This window comes from Mesoplodon bidens (genome assembly GCF_964165515.1).
Source record: "Mesoplodon bidens genome assembly, chromosome: 19".
NCBI lineage: Eukaryota > Metazoa > Chordata > Mammalia > Artiodactyla > Ziphiidae > Mesoplodon > Mesoplodon bidens.
The window spans coordinates 38,357,597-38,371,891 of NC_138179.1; the positions used below are offsets into that span (position 1 = coordinate 38,357,597).

The window sequence follows — 14,295 nt, forward strand, 5'->3', positions numbered from 1 at the left end:
CCAGCTAAGCCCCCCAGCTTCAAGGTGAGAAAGCTCCCACAGGGGTACCTAGTGCCTTGACCATTTGGATGCTTTTACCTGCCCTGTTCCCTGTGGAGGTGGGGCCCTCAGGGAAAAGCTAAAGAAAGATGGGGAGCCCCTGACCTGTGCAGCCCTCCTTGGACGGTTTTTACCCGTGAACTGGGTGGTTTAATCATCCCCTCGCCTCTCTGAGCATTGGTTTATTCTACCAAGACTGTTACCTTCAAGTCAGCGTGAAATCAGCTCCTGAAACCAGGCATCTGGTCTACCACCCCTCAGCTGGATTCCACCCAGGGGGCCAGGGTGGGCACCTCCACTGGCCATGCCACTCCTAGTCCCTCTGGCCCATCTCTGCCGGGCCTGTATTTCCCGATCCAGAGGCCTCAGGGACGCCGAGCTTCCCGCCCCGGGCCCCGCTTGGCTACTTGGGGGTCCGGATGAGGGGGTGGTAGACGGGCTTCACGATGAGGTGCAGGTGCAGGGCGTTCTCCACCAGGTACTCGGAGTTTCGCCGCTGCAGGTCGGCGTGCGCCAGGAAGTCGCCGGCCTCCTCGCTGCTCTGGTGAAAGCTGTAGGCGTGGCGGACCAGCAGGCGGCCGTGCTGGCGCGTCCCCACCAGCACGGTCTTCTGGAAGCTCACGCCCGCCGCGTCGCCGCCGCTGCTGGCCGGCGTGACCACGAGCCGCGGCCGGCCGTCCTCGGGGCGCGCGAGGGGCAGTGCGGTGCCCGCGGCATCCGCGTAGACGGGCCGCAGGCTGACGGGCAGCCAGCGCGGCGAGAAGAGCACGTTCCACGTGACCCGGCGGCCCGAGTCGTGGCCGCTGGGGCCCAGCTGCGTCTGGAAGCTGGTGCTGCGATCGTCGCGGGCCGGGTTGTTGATGACCCACGGGGCGCCCCAGGCGGGCGCGAGGTAGTTGCGGGGCAGGAAGGAGCTGCCGTTGACGTCGAAGAACTTGGCATAGTGCAGCGGCGAGGCGGCGTGGAACTGGTAGGCCTGCAGCAGGAGGTCGGCCACCGCCGGGCCGTGGCGCGCCAGGGCTGCCGAGCGCGCCTGCAGCTGGAACAGCTGCGCCGGCGGGATCATGGGGTAGCGGATGGAGCGCAGCGCCCGCTCGGCCACGGCTGGGGGCGGCCGCGCGCGGCCCAGCCACGCCTCCAGCGCGTGGAACAGCTCCAGCTCGTCCTGTAGCACCAGGTCCGAGCGCGGCAGCAGCTGCGCCAGCAGCTCGGGGCTCACGGCGCCCCACTCGGCGCTCCCCGCCACGGCCGACAGGTTCCAGGCCAGGAACTGCAGGCAGCTCTGGCGCAGGGCCTCGTCCCCGGTGCTCACCGCGTAGTGGTACCAGCCCACCGCCGGGCCCGCGCCGCCCGCCAGGTGCGCGCGCATGTAGTCGGCCACGCCCCGCTGCAGGGAGGACACGCCGTACTTGGTGGCCAGCCTGTGCAGGGGGATGGCCTGCGCCAGCAGCACGATCAGTTCGCCGCAGTAGAGGTACCTGCCGGAGAGGCGCGGAGATGGGGCGCGGTCAGGGCGGGCGGGCCCACCCCGACCCCGACCCCGACCCCACCCAGAGCCGCTTTCTGGGTCCAGAGGGCCCCGGCCGTGGTCAGAGAGCATCATGGTCAAGGGCGCCAACAGAAGGGCCCTCCCAGGCCCATCCGACTTCACGGCCTCTTCTTTCCGTTTCTCGTGGGGACATGGAAATAGCATGCATGTACTGAGCACCTACTAGGTGCCAAGCTCTGTGCTAGAACAAGACAGATGTAGCTCCTGCCATTCCGGGGTTTACTATCTGGACTCATATGCCGCCAGCTGCTTGCTATGAGAGTGCGCAAGCCATTTTACTTCGCTGTTTGCCTCTGGGACTAAAAGATGTTTCCCAGGCTCCCTTAGAGCGAGTGCGGTCATGTGACTAAATTCTAGCCAATGAGATGTCCGCAGAGGCACAGAGTGGAATTGGGGGAAGGCTGGTTAAATAGAACTGACTGGGGTGGCGGGGAGACCCTTTGGTCCTTCTGTGTTATCCCTCTTCCCGTTGCCCGGAAGTTGGAAGCAACGACCCGAATTCCGCAGCCATCTTGTCTAAGCCGTCAAATCAGGGTCACTTTCTCAGACCAGAGTGTGAATGGTGCCCCACTAGCAGGAGGCAGGAGATGGGGCAGAGAGATGGCTAACCTTTTTAGCTCCCTAGCCCTCTGGTTCAAAACGGGGCCAGACACCAAAGCCACCCGGAGACATTAAAATAAGAAACGGCTGCTTGGGGGACTTCTCTGGTGGTCCGGTGGCTAAGATTCTGTGCTCCCAACCCCGGGGGGGTGGGTTCGATCCCTGGTCAGGGAGCTGGATCCCGCATGCCTCAGCTAAAGATCCCACGCGCCACAACTAAGACCCGGCGCAGCCAAATAAATATACAAATATTTTTTTTAAAAAAGAAAAGAAATGACTGCTTGGCACAACCCTAGACGGGAAGCCCAGGATCCAGGGTGGGGCCCGGGAATCTACAGTTTTTAAAAGCTCTCACGGCCAGATTTGGAAACAGCTCTGAGGGTAACTGGTAAGTGACATCAAACCACACAGAGCCTCCAGGCAAGGGGGCAGGGTAGTCACGCTGCATTTCGCAGGAGTGCAGTGGAAGGAGGGAAGGAGGAGGCGGTTGCACGGTCATCCTAATGACATCCAGGGAATGGACATGATGTCTGCTCGGAGCCAGGGCTTCCATCACCCTGTGAGTGGAGAAGCCAGGGACTTGGAAAGTCCTGGAGTCTTCCCCCTGATCTTCCCCACCTGATGAACTTGTCAAAGACAGCAGCACCGTCCCGGGGCTCCTGCAGCACCACCTCGCTCTGGTTACTCAACAGCTCCCGGAACAGCTCACTGTGCAGTCCCAGCAGCAGGCGGTGGGCGTGGAAGACTCGGACCTCGTCGGTGCCCGCAGCCTGGACCCGCAGCACCACGTCGCTGGCATTGCCCTGCCGCAGCAGCTCCTGCAGGCGTTGGAGCAGCGTCTGGGAGTGGTTGATGGAGGTGCCCGTTGACTCCCCGCCGACATCAGTTTTCTGGGCTGCAGCAGGAAGGAACACGGCACAGCCTGAGTAAGGCACCCGGGCCCCGGGCAGCGTGCTGGGGTTGCAGAGGGACCAGCTGGAGATGCATGTGATTGGATGTGGGCAGAGAGTAGATGAGGCTGGGGAGGCTGTGTGCTCACCTGTTTGTGCCCATGAAGTGCGTGGATGCATGTGTGTGCACACAAGCACATCCTGGGTGGGGAAGCTTGTAAGCCTGACGCTGAGCAGACCCTGAGAGGATGCTCTTGGAAGGTGGGCAGATTCCTGGCGGGGAGAGCGCGTGACCCAGCATGGGACAAAATGTCCAGAGCTGGTCTCCATGATGCCAGACCCCTAGGCGAGGGTCGAGGAACCTCTTGGTTCCCACCCTTCTCACCTCCTGAAGAACTGTGCACCTCACCCCTCGGAAGAGTTGTCCAAAGGAGTGCGGTCGCTGACAAATTGAGCACTTACTACAAGCCAGACATGCTCCTGGGAGCTCAGAATAGCACAGTGAACCAAACAAGCCAGCTTCTTACACTCATAAAAGCACAAGTTAGCTCCTTAGACAGGCAATAAATACACAAATAAGCGCTCTAGTTTTAGATTGAAAGTGCTAGTAGTGGGGTGACAGCTCCTTTAGGTGCAGGAATCAGAGACAGGCTCCCTGAGGCAGCCGTGAGAAGCCAGCCAGAGGCCCTGGAAGAGGATGGGCTTGGCAAGCTGGGTGGGGGGCGAGGATCCGCCCCAGCGCTGAGCGGGAGGGGAGGGGCTGGCTGTGAGAGGAGGCTGCAGCCTGGAGGGGAAGCTGCTTCCAGGCCCAGCAGCCCTCCTGGGTCCCGTCTACACTGGCCTGCAGGAGACCAGAGAAAGCACAGAGGGCCAGCTTGTCCTGGACAGGACCCTCGGGGTACCTGTGCCTTGAGGCTGGTGTTCCCCCCTTGCAGGCTGGCCGCGCTGGGCCCTTCTCTCATGTTTCCAGGGATACCGTGAGGGTCAGCTGGGGACATGCCCTCGGCGACAGAAAACTCAGTGACAGAAAACACTGCCAGCAGCTTCTCCAGGCGGACCACAGTGTGAGGAGCTGACGGCAGCAGATGGCGCACCCACCCCCCAGGGCGCGCGCGTGCGCACACATACATGCACTCGCACACGCGCGCGTGCGCACACACACACTCACAGTCCCGAGGCCCATGTGCGCTCTTGGAGAGGAGACACAGGTGAGCAGAGCATCTTTGTGTCGGCAAGAGGGAGACGGAGGGAGGAAGAAAGGGTGAGACAGGAGCCCGAGGTTATCTCCCAGCCCCGCCTCTCCAAGCTGTCACATTGAACGCCCTGAATGCTGATGGCACCCCACTCGCCTCTAACTGGGCCCAGCTGCCTGGGACAACGGACAGTGGAAGGGTCTTCTTGTCGTTGAGACTCCTGCCTGCCTGCCCAGCCCTCGTCCCCTCGGAGGCAGGCTGCCCTCCTCCACGGAGCTGTGTGATCAAATCCACTCTGCGCCCGTCCTGGCTGGCTGGACACCGCCCCCTCCTGGCCGTGTGTGGCTAAAGCCGGAAGGTCCTGTCCCTTCTCCCTGCCCCCTGCCCACTCACCTGCACGAGTGACCAGGCCCACTAAGGTCAGGATGGCCCAGAAGCTGGCCCAGGACCCAGGTTTGGTGTAGCCCAGCCTAAGCATCTTTGTGCCCTGCCCCCAAGCCCACTGGAGGGAGAGCAAGCCCAGACCTCTCCACTCACATTCCTCCTCCTTATATAGGGTCCCGCCCAAGGGGATGGTGCCCTCCCTTCCCTGGCTGGCTTCCCTCCCACCACCCAGCCTCTGCCGTGGATTGGTGGAAATTGGCCCCAGCTGTTGCCCAGGCAACGAGTTAAGCCAGAGAGCAGCAGCCCCAGGGGCTATTGTGCTGCCTGTGGGCCCCTGAGGGGGACAGATCCGGCACCCTCCCCCATAGCTCCTACCACATGGCACAGCTAGTCATTCCTCTCCTGGGAAGTTTAAGGCTCTTCAAAGGGCAGGCAGAGGGCTCCAAAACCAGTGGCCGCCACCAGCCCAGAGGGTCGCCGGCCCCCTCCCCGGATCCCAGGCTCAGCCTCCACCCTGGCACAGAGCACAAGCTTGCCAGCGTCATGGCTGGGGAGCCATGGTGAGCCGGCTGCAAAGGAAGGGCCTGGAAGAGGAACATGGCGGCAGCTCAGGCTCCCACTCCTCCCCCTCTCCCATTTTGGGGTGGGCTAGCTCTCCAGAAAGGAGGGCAAGGGTCTCAAATACGGGCCCACGGGGTAACTGATATCATTTTCATGTTCTTCGTTGAAGAATGCTCCTGGGACGGTGATGGGCCTTTAGGGAGATGGGGGCTGTGACCATCACACCCCTCACCCAGGGTCAAGGTGAGCTAAGATGGCAGGGCTGGGCATAGAGGAGCTGCATCCGAGCCTGTGCACCCCTGCACGGAGCACCCCTGCCCAGAAGAGAGCTGGCCGCCTCGCTGGAGGCTGGTCCTCGGCCGGCATCCCACCCCCCGCCCAAGCAGCCCAAATCCAGGCATGGGGACTGGAGGTGCCTGGTCACTTCCTTCCTTTAATTCACCTTCCCAAGAGGTCTCAGGTCTCTTGGTTCACCTTGTTGGAAGGCTTCTTTTACCAGCTTCTGTCCAACCTCCTAGTGTAATTTTTCCCATCTCAGAGTTCCAAGGAGACACACAGCAGACCCAGTACCCCACCCTGACAGTTGGAGAAACAGGCAGAGAGCTAGATGGCCATTTCAGCTGGGTTAGTACAGAGGAGAGCTCTTCTAAGGACAAAGGAACAGAGAGAGGAGGGTGGCGTCTAGAGCCCAAGGGGTGTGTGTTATGGGTGGGCAGGTGCTGGGGAGGCCTCACCTTTTCCAGAAGCAAGTAGGCCCTGGCCCCGATCTTCATGGGGGGGAGTCCTTCCAAGTTGATGAATTGAAATGGTGGAGGTGGGGTGTGCTCCTGAGAGATCAGCTCCGAGTTTCTCCTGAGGCTGGGTCTTTAACTGGGGGTGGGTGGGAGCCCACCCTCCCTTGCTCTCTGGCTACCAGGGACCAGCTCCATGCATTGATTTCTGCCCCGGGCTGGCACAGAGAGACCCAACAGCTCCACCCCCCTCTCTGGAGCCACAGAGAGAGCAGGAATGGGGTCTGGCACATGCCTCGTCCGGGTTGGCAAAGATGTAGCTGTCCAGCCCAGCGGAAACCCCTCCCGGCTGTCCTGACCTTCACGCCTGGTTCCCCTTGTCCAGATCCACCATCCCTTGCCCACTGGCTGCCCGCCTGCCCTTCCCGTGGGCTGCACCACCACCCTGGCCCAGCTCAGAAAAACAGAGCCTCCGTGTGACGGGGGTCGTGGCCTCTGAGGGCATCCCGGCTTCCATGTGCAATGCTTTCCGACAGGAATGTTGATGATAAAAAGATGACGCTAAGAGAACCCACTACTCAGAAAATGGTCTTAACTTCTTAACTCCAGCCTCCTTGAGGCTCTGCATCAGCCCCTAGAGGTGTGGCTGCCTGCACTGGAATCTCCCACACCACCTAGGAGCCAGAGCACCTGTGTCTTCTCAGCATCTCGGCGATTGTCATGTACACCCCAAGCTAAGGTCTACCTGCTAGAATTACATGGATGGCATTTCAAGTGTGCAGGGATCGGGGCTTCCCTGGTGGCGCAGTGGTTGAGAATCTGCCTGCCAATGCAGGAGACACGGGTTCGTGCCCCGGTCTGGGAAGATCCCACATGCCACGGAGCGGCTGGGCCCGGGAGCCGTGGCCACTGAGCCTGCGCGTCCGGAGCCTGTGCTCCACAACGGGAGAGACCACAACAGTGAGAGGCCTGCGTACCGCGAAAAAAAAAAAAAGTGTGCAGGGATCGGGGAGGCTCCAGGTTACCAAGAAGACTCAGGAGGGTCACCTCTGACTCCCCATCTCTGAGAGGCTCCACCTCTTACTAGCTCTAACTTCTGTCATCCCTGAAACCCCTCTACTGATTTAGAAACTGGCTTTCCAGGAATACGCATTCTCCGTTCTCATTTTCTTAGTCTGAGGTTTTCTGGAGTGTGTGCATGCACGTGTGTGTGTATGTGTGTGCGCTATGTATGTGTGCACACGTGTATGTATGTGTGGTGTGTAGGTGTGCATGCATGTGTTTTGTTTTGGCCACACCGCACAGCATGTGGGATCTTAGTTCCCCGACCAGGGATCGAACCCGTGCCCCCTACAGTGGAAGCACGGCGTCCTAACCACTGGACGGCCAGGGAATTCCCTGCATGCGTGTGTTTGTGCGCGTGGTGTGCGTGAGAGTCTTGGAGCTGGAGAGAAGCAGGAGGGCGTTCGCGCTGCCCAGTCTTGGAGATGGAAGATCTGAGACAATCCGTTTCATTTTGCCCTGTCGATCTGGAAGCTCCATAACTCCTTGAAAGCAAGTCTGAGCTAGAACAGAGAGCAGTGTTACTTCCCACCCGAGGCAAGGGTATCTATAACTCAAGTGACTTGTCTGAGGTTTCACGGCTCAGAATGGGCAGAGCCAGGATTCAAGTGCTGCTTCGCTGCTTGACTTTTCTTTCCCCGTACTGTCTTTTCTGGGAAGCTACTGTGTTGGCCAAAAAGTTCATTCGGCCCTTTGGGTAACAGCTTACGGAAAAACCTGAACGAACTTTTTGGCCAACCCAATGTTTCAGCAGCCATAGATGATCCCCGTGGGGCAAGGACTCTCTAGTGCTGGAAAAGCAAGCTTGGGGCAGGATGTAGAGTTTCTGGATCTGTGGCATGAGTGATCAGACACGGGATGGCGGAGGGGTGGGCTCCCAGCCCCAGCCCCACCCCAGCTGCTGCCTCCCTTGCACCCGTGACATCTCCCTTCCTGAGCTAGGGAGCCCCCAAACGCTTAGATGGGGGAAGAGGGAATCCTGAGCTTAGATTCCAGGCCACGTGGATTCAGGGGGGCACAGCAAAGCTAAACAGGAAGGAATTGCTCCCTGAAGTAACTGACATGATATTGAAAGCTTCCCCTAAAGCCGGGCTGTCCCGCGGTGGCACACCTGCCTTCCTGCCTCCACCCTGCTGTCCCCCGGCTGGAGGGCCTTCCGCATCCGAGTGCTGTCCGCCTGGCCCCTTCCTCTCCCCGTAAAGCCCGAGCTCACAGTGGCCTCGTGCTGCCTGAGCCCCTGCTCTTCCGGAGAGCAGATGGTGGGAGGGAGTGACCAGCGAACAGCTCTGGGGGAGGGACAAAGCCACGTTCAATTTCCAACCTCCACTTGCTAGCTCTGTGGCCTTAGCATAGTTGCTGGACTTCTCTGAGCCTCGGTCCCCTCTTGTGTGAAACGGAGGTAACCTGAGTTAGCTTGAGGGGCTGCCGGGAGGGTGACACGTGTAGGACAGGGTAGGTCCTCAGGAAATGTCAGCAGAGACCCTCACACCCGGCTGTAAACGGCCCCCTGCTCATCCACAGCCTCCTGGCGCAGGGAGGTGGTGGCCTGAGGAAATATCTGTACTACTTGCACCCTCTGGGGCTGGAGTCCTGGACACTCTGCCTGGGGACCTGAGTGGGTAGTGCCTACTCTGGTCCCACTGTGCCACCCAGGGGACCTGGCCAAAGCCAGAGGACTCTCCGAGGACTTCAGGGTCAGGCCCCAGCCAGCAGGGGTCAGCAAGGCCTCTGTGAGTTCCAGGGCTGCGCGTGGAGGTGAGGCTGGGGGTGGGCGTCCAGGTAGCTCCAGCCCCGGAATTGGGGTCTAACGTAGGGAAACCAGCTCTGGGACATTCCCAGAGGGTGAGCATGGGAAGCGAGTGCTGGCTGGGCCTCAGCTCTCCTGCGAGCCACTCCACACGTTGTCCTGGGTGCCCTCTGTGGGCTGCACCGGTCGCTCTTCCCCTCATGGGGCTGGGGAGCCGGCCGGGTGCAGGTTCCAGCCTCTCCAGAGCGCAAGCCACGCTGGATGGTGTTGATTTGCCGGTGACTAATTTTCCTTAAAGGTGGTCCATTTCACCAGGGCCAGGAAAACAACGGTTGCAAGGAGCCGCTGGGTCTGGGCTTCCCAGCGCTGCTGGCAGCCTGGTCGGGCTTCTGCTGGCCTGGCCATCACAGCTGGCACTGGGCATGGCTTCCTGCCACCCTTCCAGGCCAGCAGCCCCCCTGGGTAGTCTCCTTCTCGTCCTACCACCCACAGCCACCACGGCACTGACTCCTTCAGACCTGGCCCGTGAGGCTTCGCTCCAGATCTGGGTCCTGCCCAGGGCAGCCTCAGCTCTCCCTCCCCAGCACTGGTTCCCTCCCCCCAGCCCCCTCTGTGTCAGCTCCTGGAATCTGTCTGCCTTTCCCCAAAGGCCTCACGCCCAGGGTTTGACCGCCAGACTGAGGCCAGGCCGGTTCCCAGAGTGCCCTGGAGCACGAGGCAGCCCAACCAGAGCCCTGATGCTACCCCCGCCCCAAGGTCTGCCTCCCAGCCTCGCCCCTCCCCTGCCTGGGCACCCTCCCCATCCTGGTTTGCTCCAGGCAGCGACTACTTTACAGACTCCTTCCCCTCAGCCTCTGCCCCGCCCTCCCCTTCCTCCTCCTCCCTCCCCGCTCCACCCCACCCCACCGCTCTGCACCGACAGGCAGGCTCAGGACCGCTGGAATAATCCTGGGGCAAACAACCGCTCGGAGAGCTGGCGGTGATGAGAGCGAGCTGCTGGGACCACCAGAAAAAGCCACGGGGTGACCCAAGACTCAGGACCCAGGAGCATGAGGCTTGCAGAACAAGAGACAGGTAAAGCGTCTAGGGCCAGGGCAGGTGGGGAGAGTAAGGTGGGAGAGCCAGTAAGGAATCTAGAGTCCGGGAGTGGGGAGCTTGAAGCGGATATGGAAACATCAAAAGCTGGAAGGTGAAACCTAAAATCCTAAAGTGTGGGCTAAGAGGGACAGGGACCAGAGCATGGGGTTGGTCCTCATCCCAGACTGGCCACCTGCCAGCTGTGTGTGATGGCAGGCATGTCACCTTACCCCCTCTAGACTCAGTTTCCCCATCTGAAAACCGGGGCCATTCCAGCTCCAATAGCACCAGAAGAGGGTGCTCTCCAGCATAGAAAGGAGCAGAACTTAGTAACATCTCTCCTTAAAGAGGGGGGTGGCTGTTTGGCAGAGCAGTGCAGCTGCCGTGAGTTACTGTGGGTCAGGATCACCCGGGATGCTTTAAAAACACAGCTGCCCAAGCGCCGGTGCAGACCCTCTGGCTCAGGCCGCCTGGAGCAAGGCCCAGGGCCCCGGTATTTCACAAGCGCCCCACCCCCAAACCCCCTCCCGACCGTGAGTAGCAGCCCGTTTAGGGCCCTGCTTTGCAGGCTGAAGAGCCACCAGGAGCAATATGATCGAGAAATTATCTCTGTGTCAGCATCAACGGGGGAGCCGGGCCACTACGGGGGTGGGCTGGGGTGGAGTGCGCTTGGCAAGAAGGATTACCGTCTGGCTGGGCCCGACCAGAGGGTCTGCACAGAGTGGGGGTGAGTAAAGCCCTCAGGGTCAGGGTCAGGGTCAGGGTCAGGGTAGGGCTGCTGCCAGGCCAGGCTGGAAAGGAACCAAATGCTCTAACCCACCCTCTGTGCTTCCTAGCTGGCCAGCTACAGGTGACGCCGCCGCTCACACCCAATGGCAGTGGGCTGAGCCAGGAGTTTGAAGGCCATTGGCCGGAGATCCCGGAGAGGTCCCCATGTGTGGCCGGGGTCATCCCTGTCATCTACTACAGCGTCCTGCTGGGCCTGGGGCTGCCTGGTGAGTGGGGAGCTGGGTCTGGGGTCCTGGGGTCGCCCAGAAGTTGGAGGCCTCCTTCAATGGGTGGCAATCCTCTGGGCTGACCCCTGAAACCCAGGGTCATAGACCCCAGGGCTCTCCTTGCCTTTGTGGGGTGATCTGGGTCACTGGAAAGCCAAGCATAGTGGGGAGTAAAAGTGAGGGGCCAGGAGTTGGGGTGCTCTATAGCTAAACCCAAGTTTTCACCACAGCAGACAGCCCCCTTCTACCCCCAGGAATGGGCATCTTCTAGGATGACTGACTTCGTACAGAACCGCCCCCAGCTCCATCAAAAGCTTCCTGTACCATCCACTGCGTTCAGAGAGCAGAGCTGGGGGTCGGGTGGGGTGTGGATGCAGGAAAGGACGGGTGGAATTAGGGAATTGCCCATCCCTGCCCGTTGCCAGGGAAGCTGGTGTGTAAGGCAGTGGCCTACGGTGCATGACTGGACAAGGCAGGGCTGATCTGGTTAACCTTCCAGACAAAGTGAGGTTTAAGAAGGGTCTGGAAAGAGGAAAAGAGAAGCCAGAACCAGCAGGTGGGGAGGGACGATGAGAAAGCAGATCCGAGGAGCCCTTCTAACGCCTTTGACCTCTCCCTCCCCTGACCTCGGTTGTCACCAGTCAACCTCCTGACCACAGTGGCCCTGGCCCGCCTCGCCACCAGGACCAGGAAACCCTCCTACTACTACCTTCTGGCGCTCACGGCCTCGGATGTCATCACCCAGGTAGTCATCGTGTTCGTGGGCTTCCTCCTGCAGGGAGCGGTGCTGGCCCGAAAGGTGCCCCAGGCTGTGGTGCGCGTGGCTAACATCCTGGAGTTTGCTGCCAACCACGCCTCAGTCTGGATCGCCGTCCTGCTCACGGTCGACCGGTACAGCGCCCTGTGCCACCCCCTGCACCATCGGGCCACCTCATCCCCAGGCCGGACCCGTCGGGCCATCGCTGCTGTCCTTGGTGCTGCCCTGCTGACTGGCATCCCCTTCTACTGGTGGATGGACGTGTGGAGGGACGAGGTCCCCCCCAGCACACTGGACGAGGTCCTCAAGTGGGCTCACTGCCTCATCGTCTATTTCATCCCTTGTGGCGTTTTCCTGGTCGCCAACTCGGCCATTGTCTGCCAGCTACAGAGAAGGGGCCAGAATGGGCCTCGGCCCCGGGTGGGCAAGAGCACCGCCATCCTCCTGGGTGTCACCACGCTCTTCGCCCTGCTTTGGGCGCCCCGGACCTTTGTCATGCTCTACCACCTGTACGTGGCCCCCGTCTACCGGGACTGGAGGGTCCACCTGGCCTTGGATGTGGCCAACATGGCGGCCATGCTCAGCACAGCAGTCAACCTCGGGCTCTACTGCCTTGTGAGCAAGACCTTCCGGGCCACTGTCCACGAGGTTGTCCATGACGCCCACCTGCCCTGCACCCTGGGGTCACAGCCAGCGAGCGTGGTGGCGGAACCTGTGCTGAAGCCTGCAGGACTCCCCAAAGGGGCAGAACTGTAGAGGAGGAGCCCATGCAGGGCGCTTGGGGTGGCTCACAGCCAGATTACTGGGGTCTTTGTGGTTGCTCCCACAAAACTTTATCAACACCCTACTTTGCAATCTGGGGATGGAAGGAGAGGCCCCTTCCTTCAGGGGTGGCTTCCCAGGAAGCTAAATTAACATTGGTTGAATGAATGAATGAGTGAGTGAATGAATAGATGGATGGATGGATGGATGGATGGATGAATATGAGTTGTTTCCAGGCCACCCCTTCCTGGAGCCCACCTCTCATTCCCTGAGTTGATGACTTCTCTGGCTCCTAGTGGCAATGCCAGGGAGAAAGAAAGGGAGATGTCCGCAGGATTCCAGGCCTTTCCTGGGCTGCGGGAACCAAATGCAGGGGGCTGAACAATGGGAGAGGGGCTGCCTGGGAAAGGGAGTGGTCTTTTTTTTGTTTGTTTGAAAGGGAGTGGTCTTAAGCAGATTCAATGCCCCAGCCCTGGGGCGACATAACCTCTGGGGTCTCTAGCATCCTGGACTGATTAAATCCCTGCCCTGGAGCCAGAACAGGTTCAGGGGCCCAGAGCAGCCCTGGGGCTGCACTTTTCATGGTTGCTGAGGACCAGGACTAAGAAAGAAAATGCCCTCTTAGCTCAGGGGCCACGAGAGCGGGAAGGGGGATCCCGGCCACACCCCTGAGCTCACTCCTCTTGGAGAAGAAACCTCTTTCTCCACCAAGGGGAGGAAGGGAGATGGCTCAGCCGATCTGAGACTATGAGGGGCTCTGCTCGGCCCCTCCCAGCCTCCCTCCTTTCAGCCATGCCATCCGGGAGAGGCAGCTGGGAGAGATTAGCAGACAAACCTCCCACCTGCTCCAGGCACTGGGTAAACACATTAGCAGTCTCCTTTCTGCTTTTAGATCAGACTGAGCTGACCTTTCCCCTGAATGTGAGGTCCAGGTGGGCCCCCACCAGCACCCAACCCCTTAATGGGATCACAGAAGGGAAAGAGCCAGTTATGTGCTGGGCAAACAGTCGGTGCAAAATAAATGCACTTGGCTTTCCTCTCTACTTCTCCCCACAGCAGAAATGTCCAGGAAGGGACTTTCAGCCACACCCAGAAGGAGGAAAAGACAGGTCCCCAATCCTTTATCCACAATTCTGAACTCCAAAAACTCTGAAAACAAAGACAGTTTTCCTGAGTTTGCCACAAACACACCAGAATAGATACAAGACCACGTATGTCTTGGTGCTGCCCACTGCATAGGTTCCGCTGCAGACTCTCAGCAGGTGTGATTTTGTGACAACGCCCTACACCCTGCCAGAATAGAGATCTGTTACTTTATCTAAACCACACATTACCTTCCTCTATTCTGAAAAATTCTGAATCCTGAGACACCTCTGGTCCCAAGAGTTCAGAGAGAGGATTGAGGACCTGTAAGTCCCATCACTTTTGCCACAACAAGTTCTCAGCGGGCCCTGAGTGGGTCTGGGGCATGGCAGATTCCCCCACTGTTACCGAACCAAACTTGGGTCCGCTTGCCTGCTCACAGTAATGCCAATCTACTGACACCTGGTTGTGGTGAAGGAAAGGGCAACATTGATCACAGGGCGCCAAGCAAGGAGTCCAGGCAGCTAATGCTCAAAAGGCTGCAACTCCTTGATGGCTTTTAAGGAACGGTTTTTAGACAGAGTGAGGGAGAGGGTTGCAGGGTGAGTGATCAGCTTGTGGACACTCTTCTGATTGGTGGGTAGTGAGGTAATCAGAAGTCAACATCATCAACCTTCTGTTTCCAGTTGGTCTGGAGTCTACATGCTTGTAGGCAGCATACAGTTAATTTCTTCCACCTGGTAGGGGTTTCAGTATCTGCAAAACAGCTCAAAGGACTTGGCACAGAATATTATCTATAGCCCTTGAGGAGGAACTAAAGGTCCTTGACTTTGTTTAACGACTAAACTATTATTATTTTGTCTTG

The 14,295-nt window shown here is 59.5% G+C and overlaps 2 protein-coding genes across 2 annotated transcripts; one reads left to right on the top strand and one right to left on the bottom strand.

Moving 5' to 3' along the window:
* Positions 1–248: 248 nt before the first annotated feature.
* BTBD17 (BTB domain containing 17) lies at positions 249–4,769 on the bottom strand. The gene is made up of 3 exons (XM_081218383.1): positions 4,665–4,769; positions 2,807–3,083; positions 249–1,517 (listed from the first exon to the last, which is right to left on the bottom strand). Exons 1-3 carry the CDS (start codon positions 4,747–4,749, stop codon positions 443–445), a joined length of 1,437 nt encoding a protein of 478 aa, XP_081074509.1. The 5' UTR covers positions 4,750–4,769; the 3' UTR covers positions 249–442.
* Positions 4,770–9,803: 5,034 nt separating this feature from the next.
* Positions 9,804–12,341, top strand: GPR142 (G protein-coupled receptor 142; the record flags this gene model as incomplete). Its single annotated transcript, XM_081218635.1, has 3 exons — positions 9,804–9,830; positions 10,670–10,828; positions 11,470–12,341. Exons 1-3 carry the CDS (start codon positions 9,806–9,808, stop codon positions 12,339–12,341), a joined length of 1,056 nt encoding a protein of 351 aa, XP_081074761.1. The 5' UTR covers positions 9,804–9,805.
* Between the last annotated feature and the right edge of the window lie 1,954 nt (positions 12,342–14,295).

What these genes read in the sequence shown, in the direction of transcription:
- BTBD17 (XM_081218383.1), bottom strand. Translation starts at nt 4,749, where the DNA reads ATGCTTAGGCTGGGCTACACCAAACCTGGGTCCTGGGCCAGCTTCTGG. An exon ending in GGGCCTGGTCACTCGTGCAG is followed by an intron (nt 3,084 to 4,664) that starts GTGAGTGGGCAG and finishes TTCCTGCTGCAG; the next exon opens with CCCAGAAAACTGATGTCGGC. An exon ending in GTCTTTGACAAGTTCATCAG is followed by an intron (nt 1,518 to 2,806) that starts GTGGGGAAGATC and finishes CCTCTCCGGCAG; the next exon opens with GTACCTCTACTGCGGCGAAC.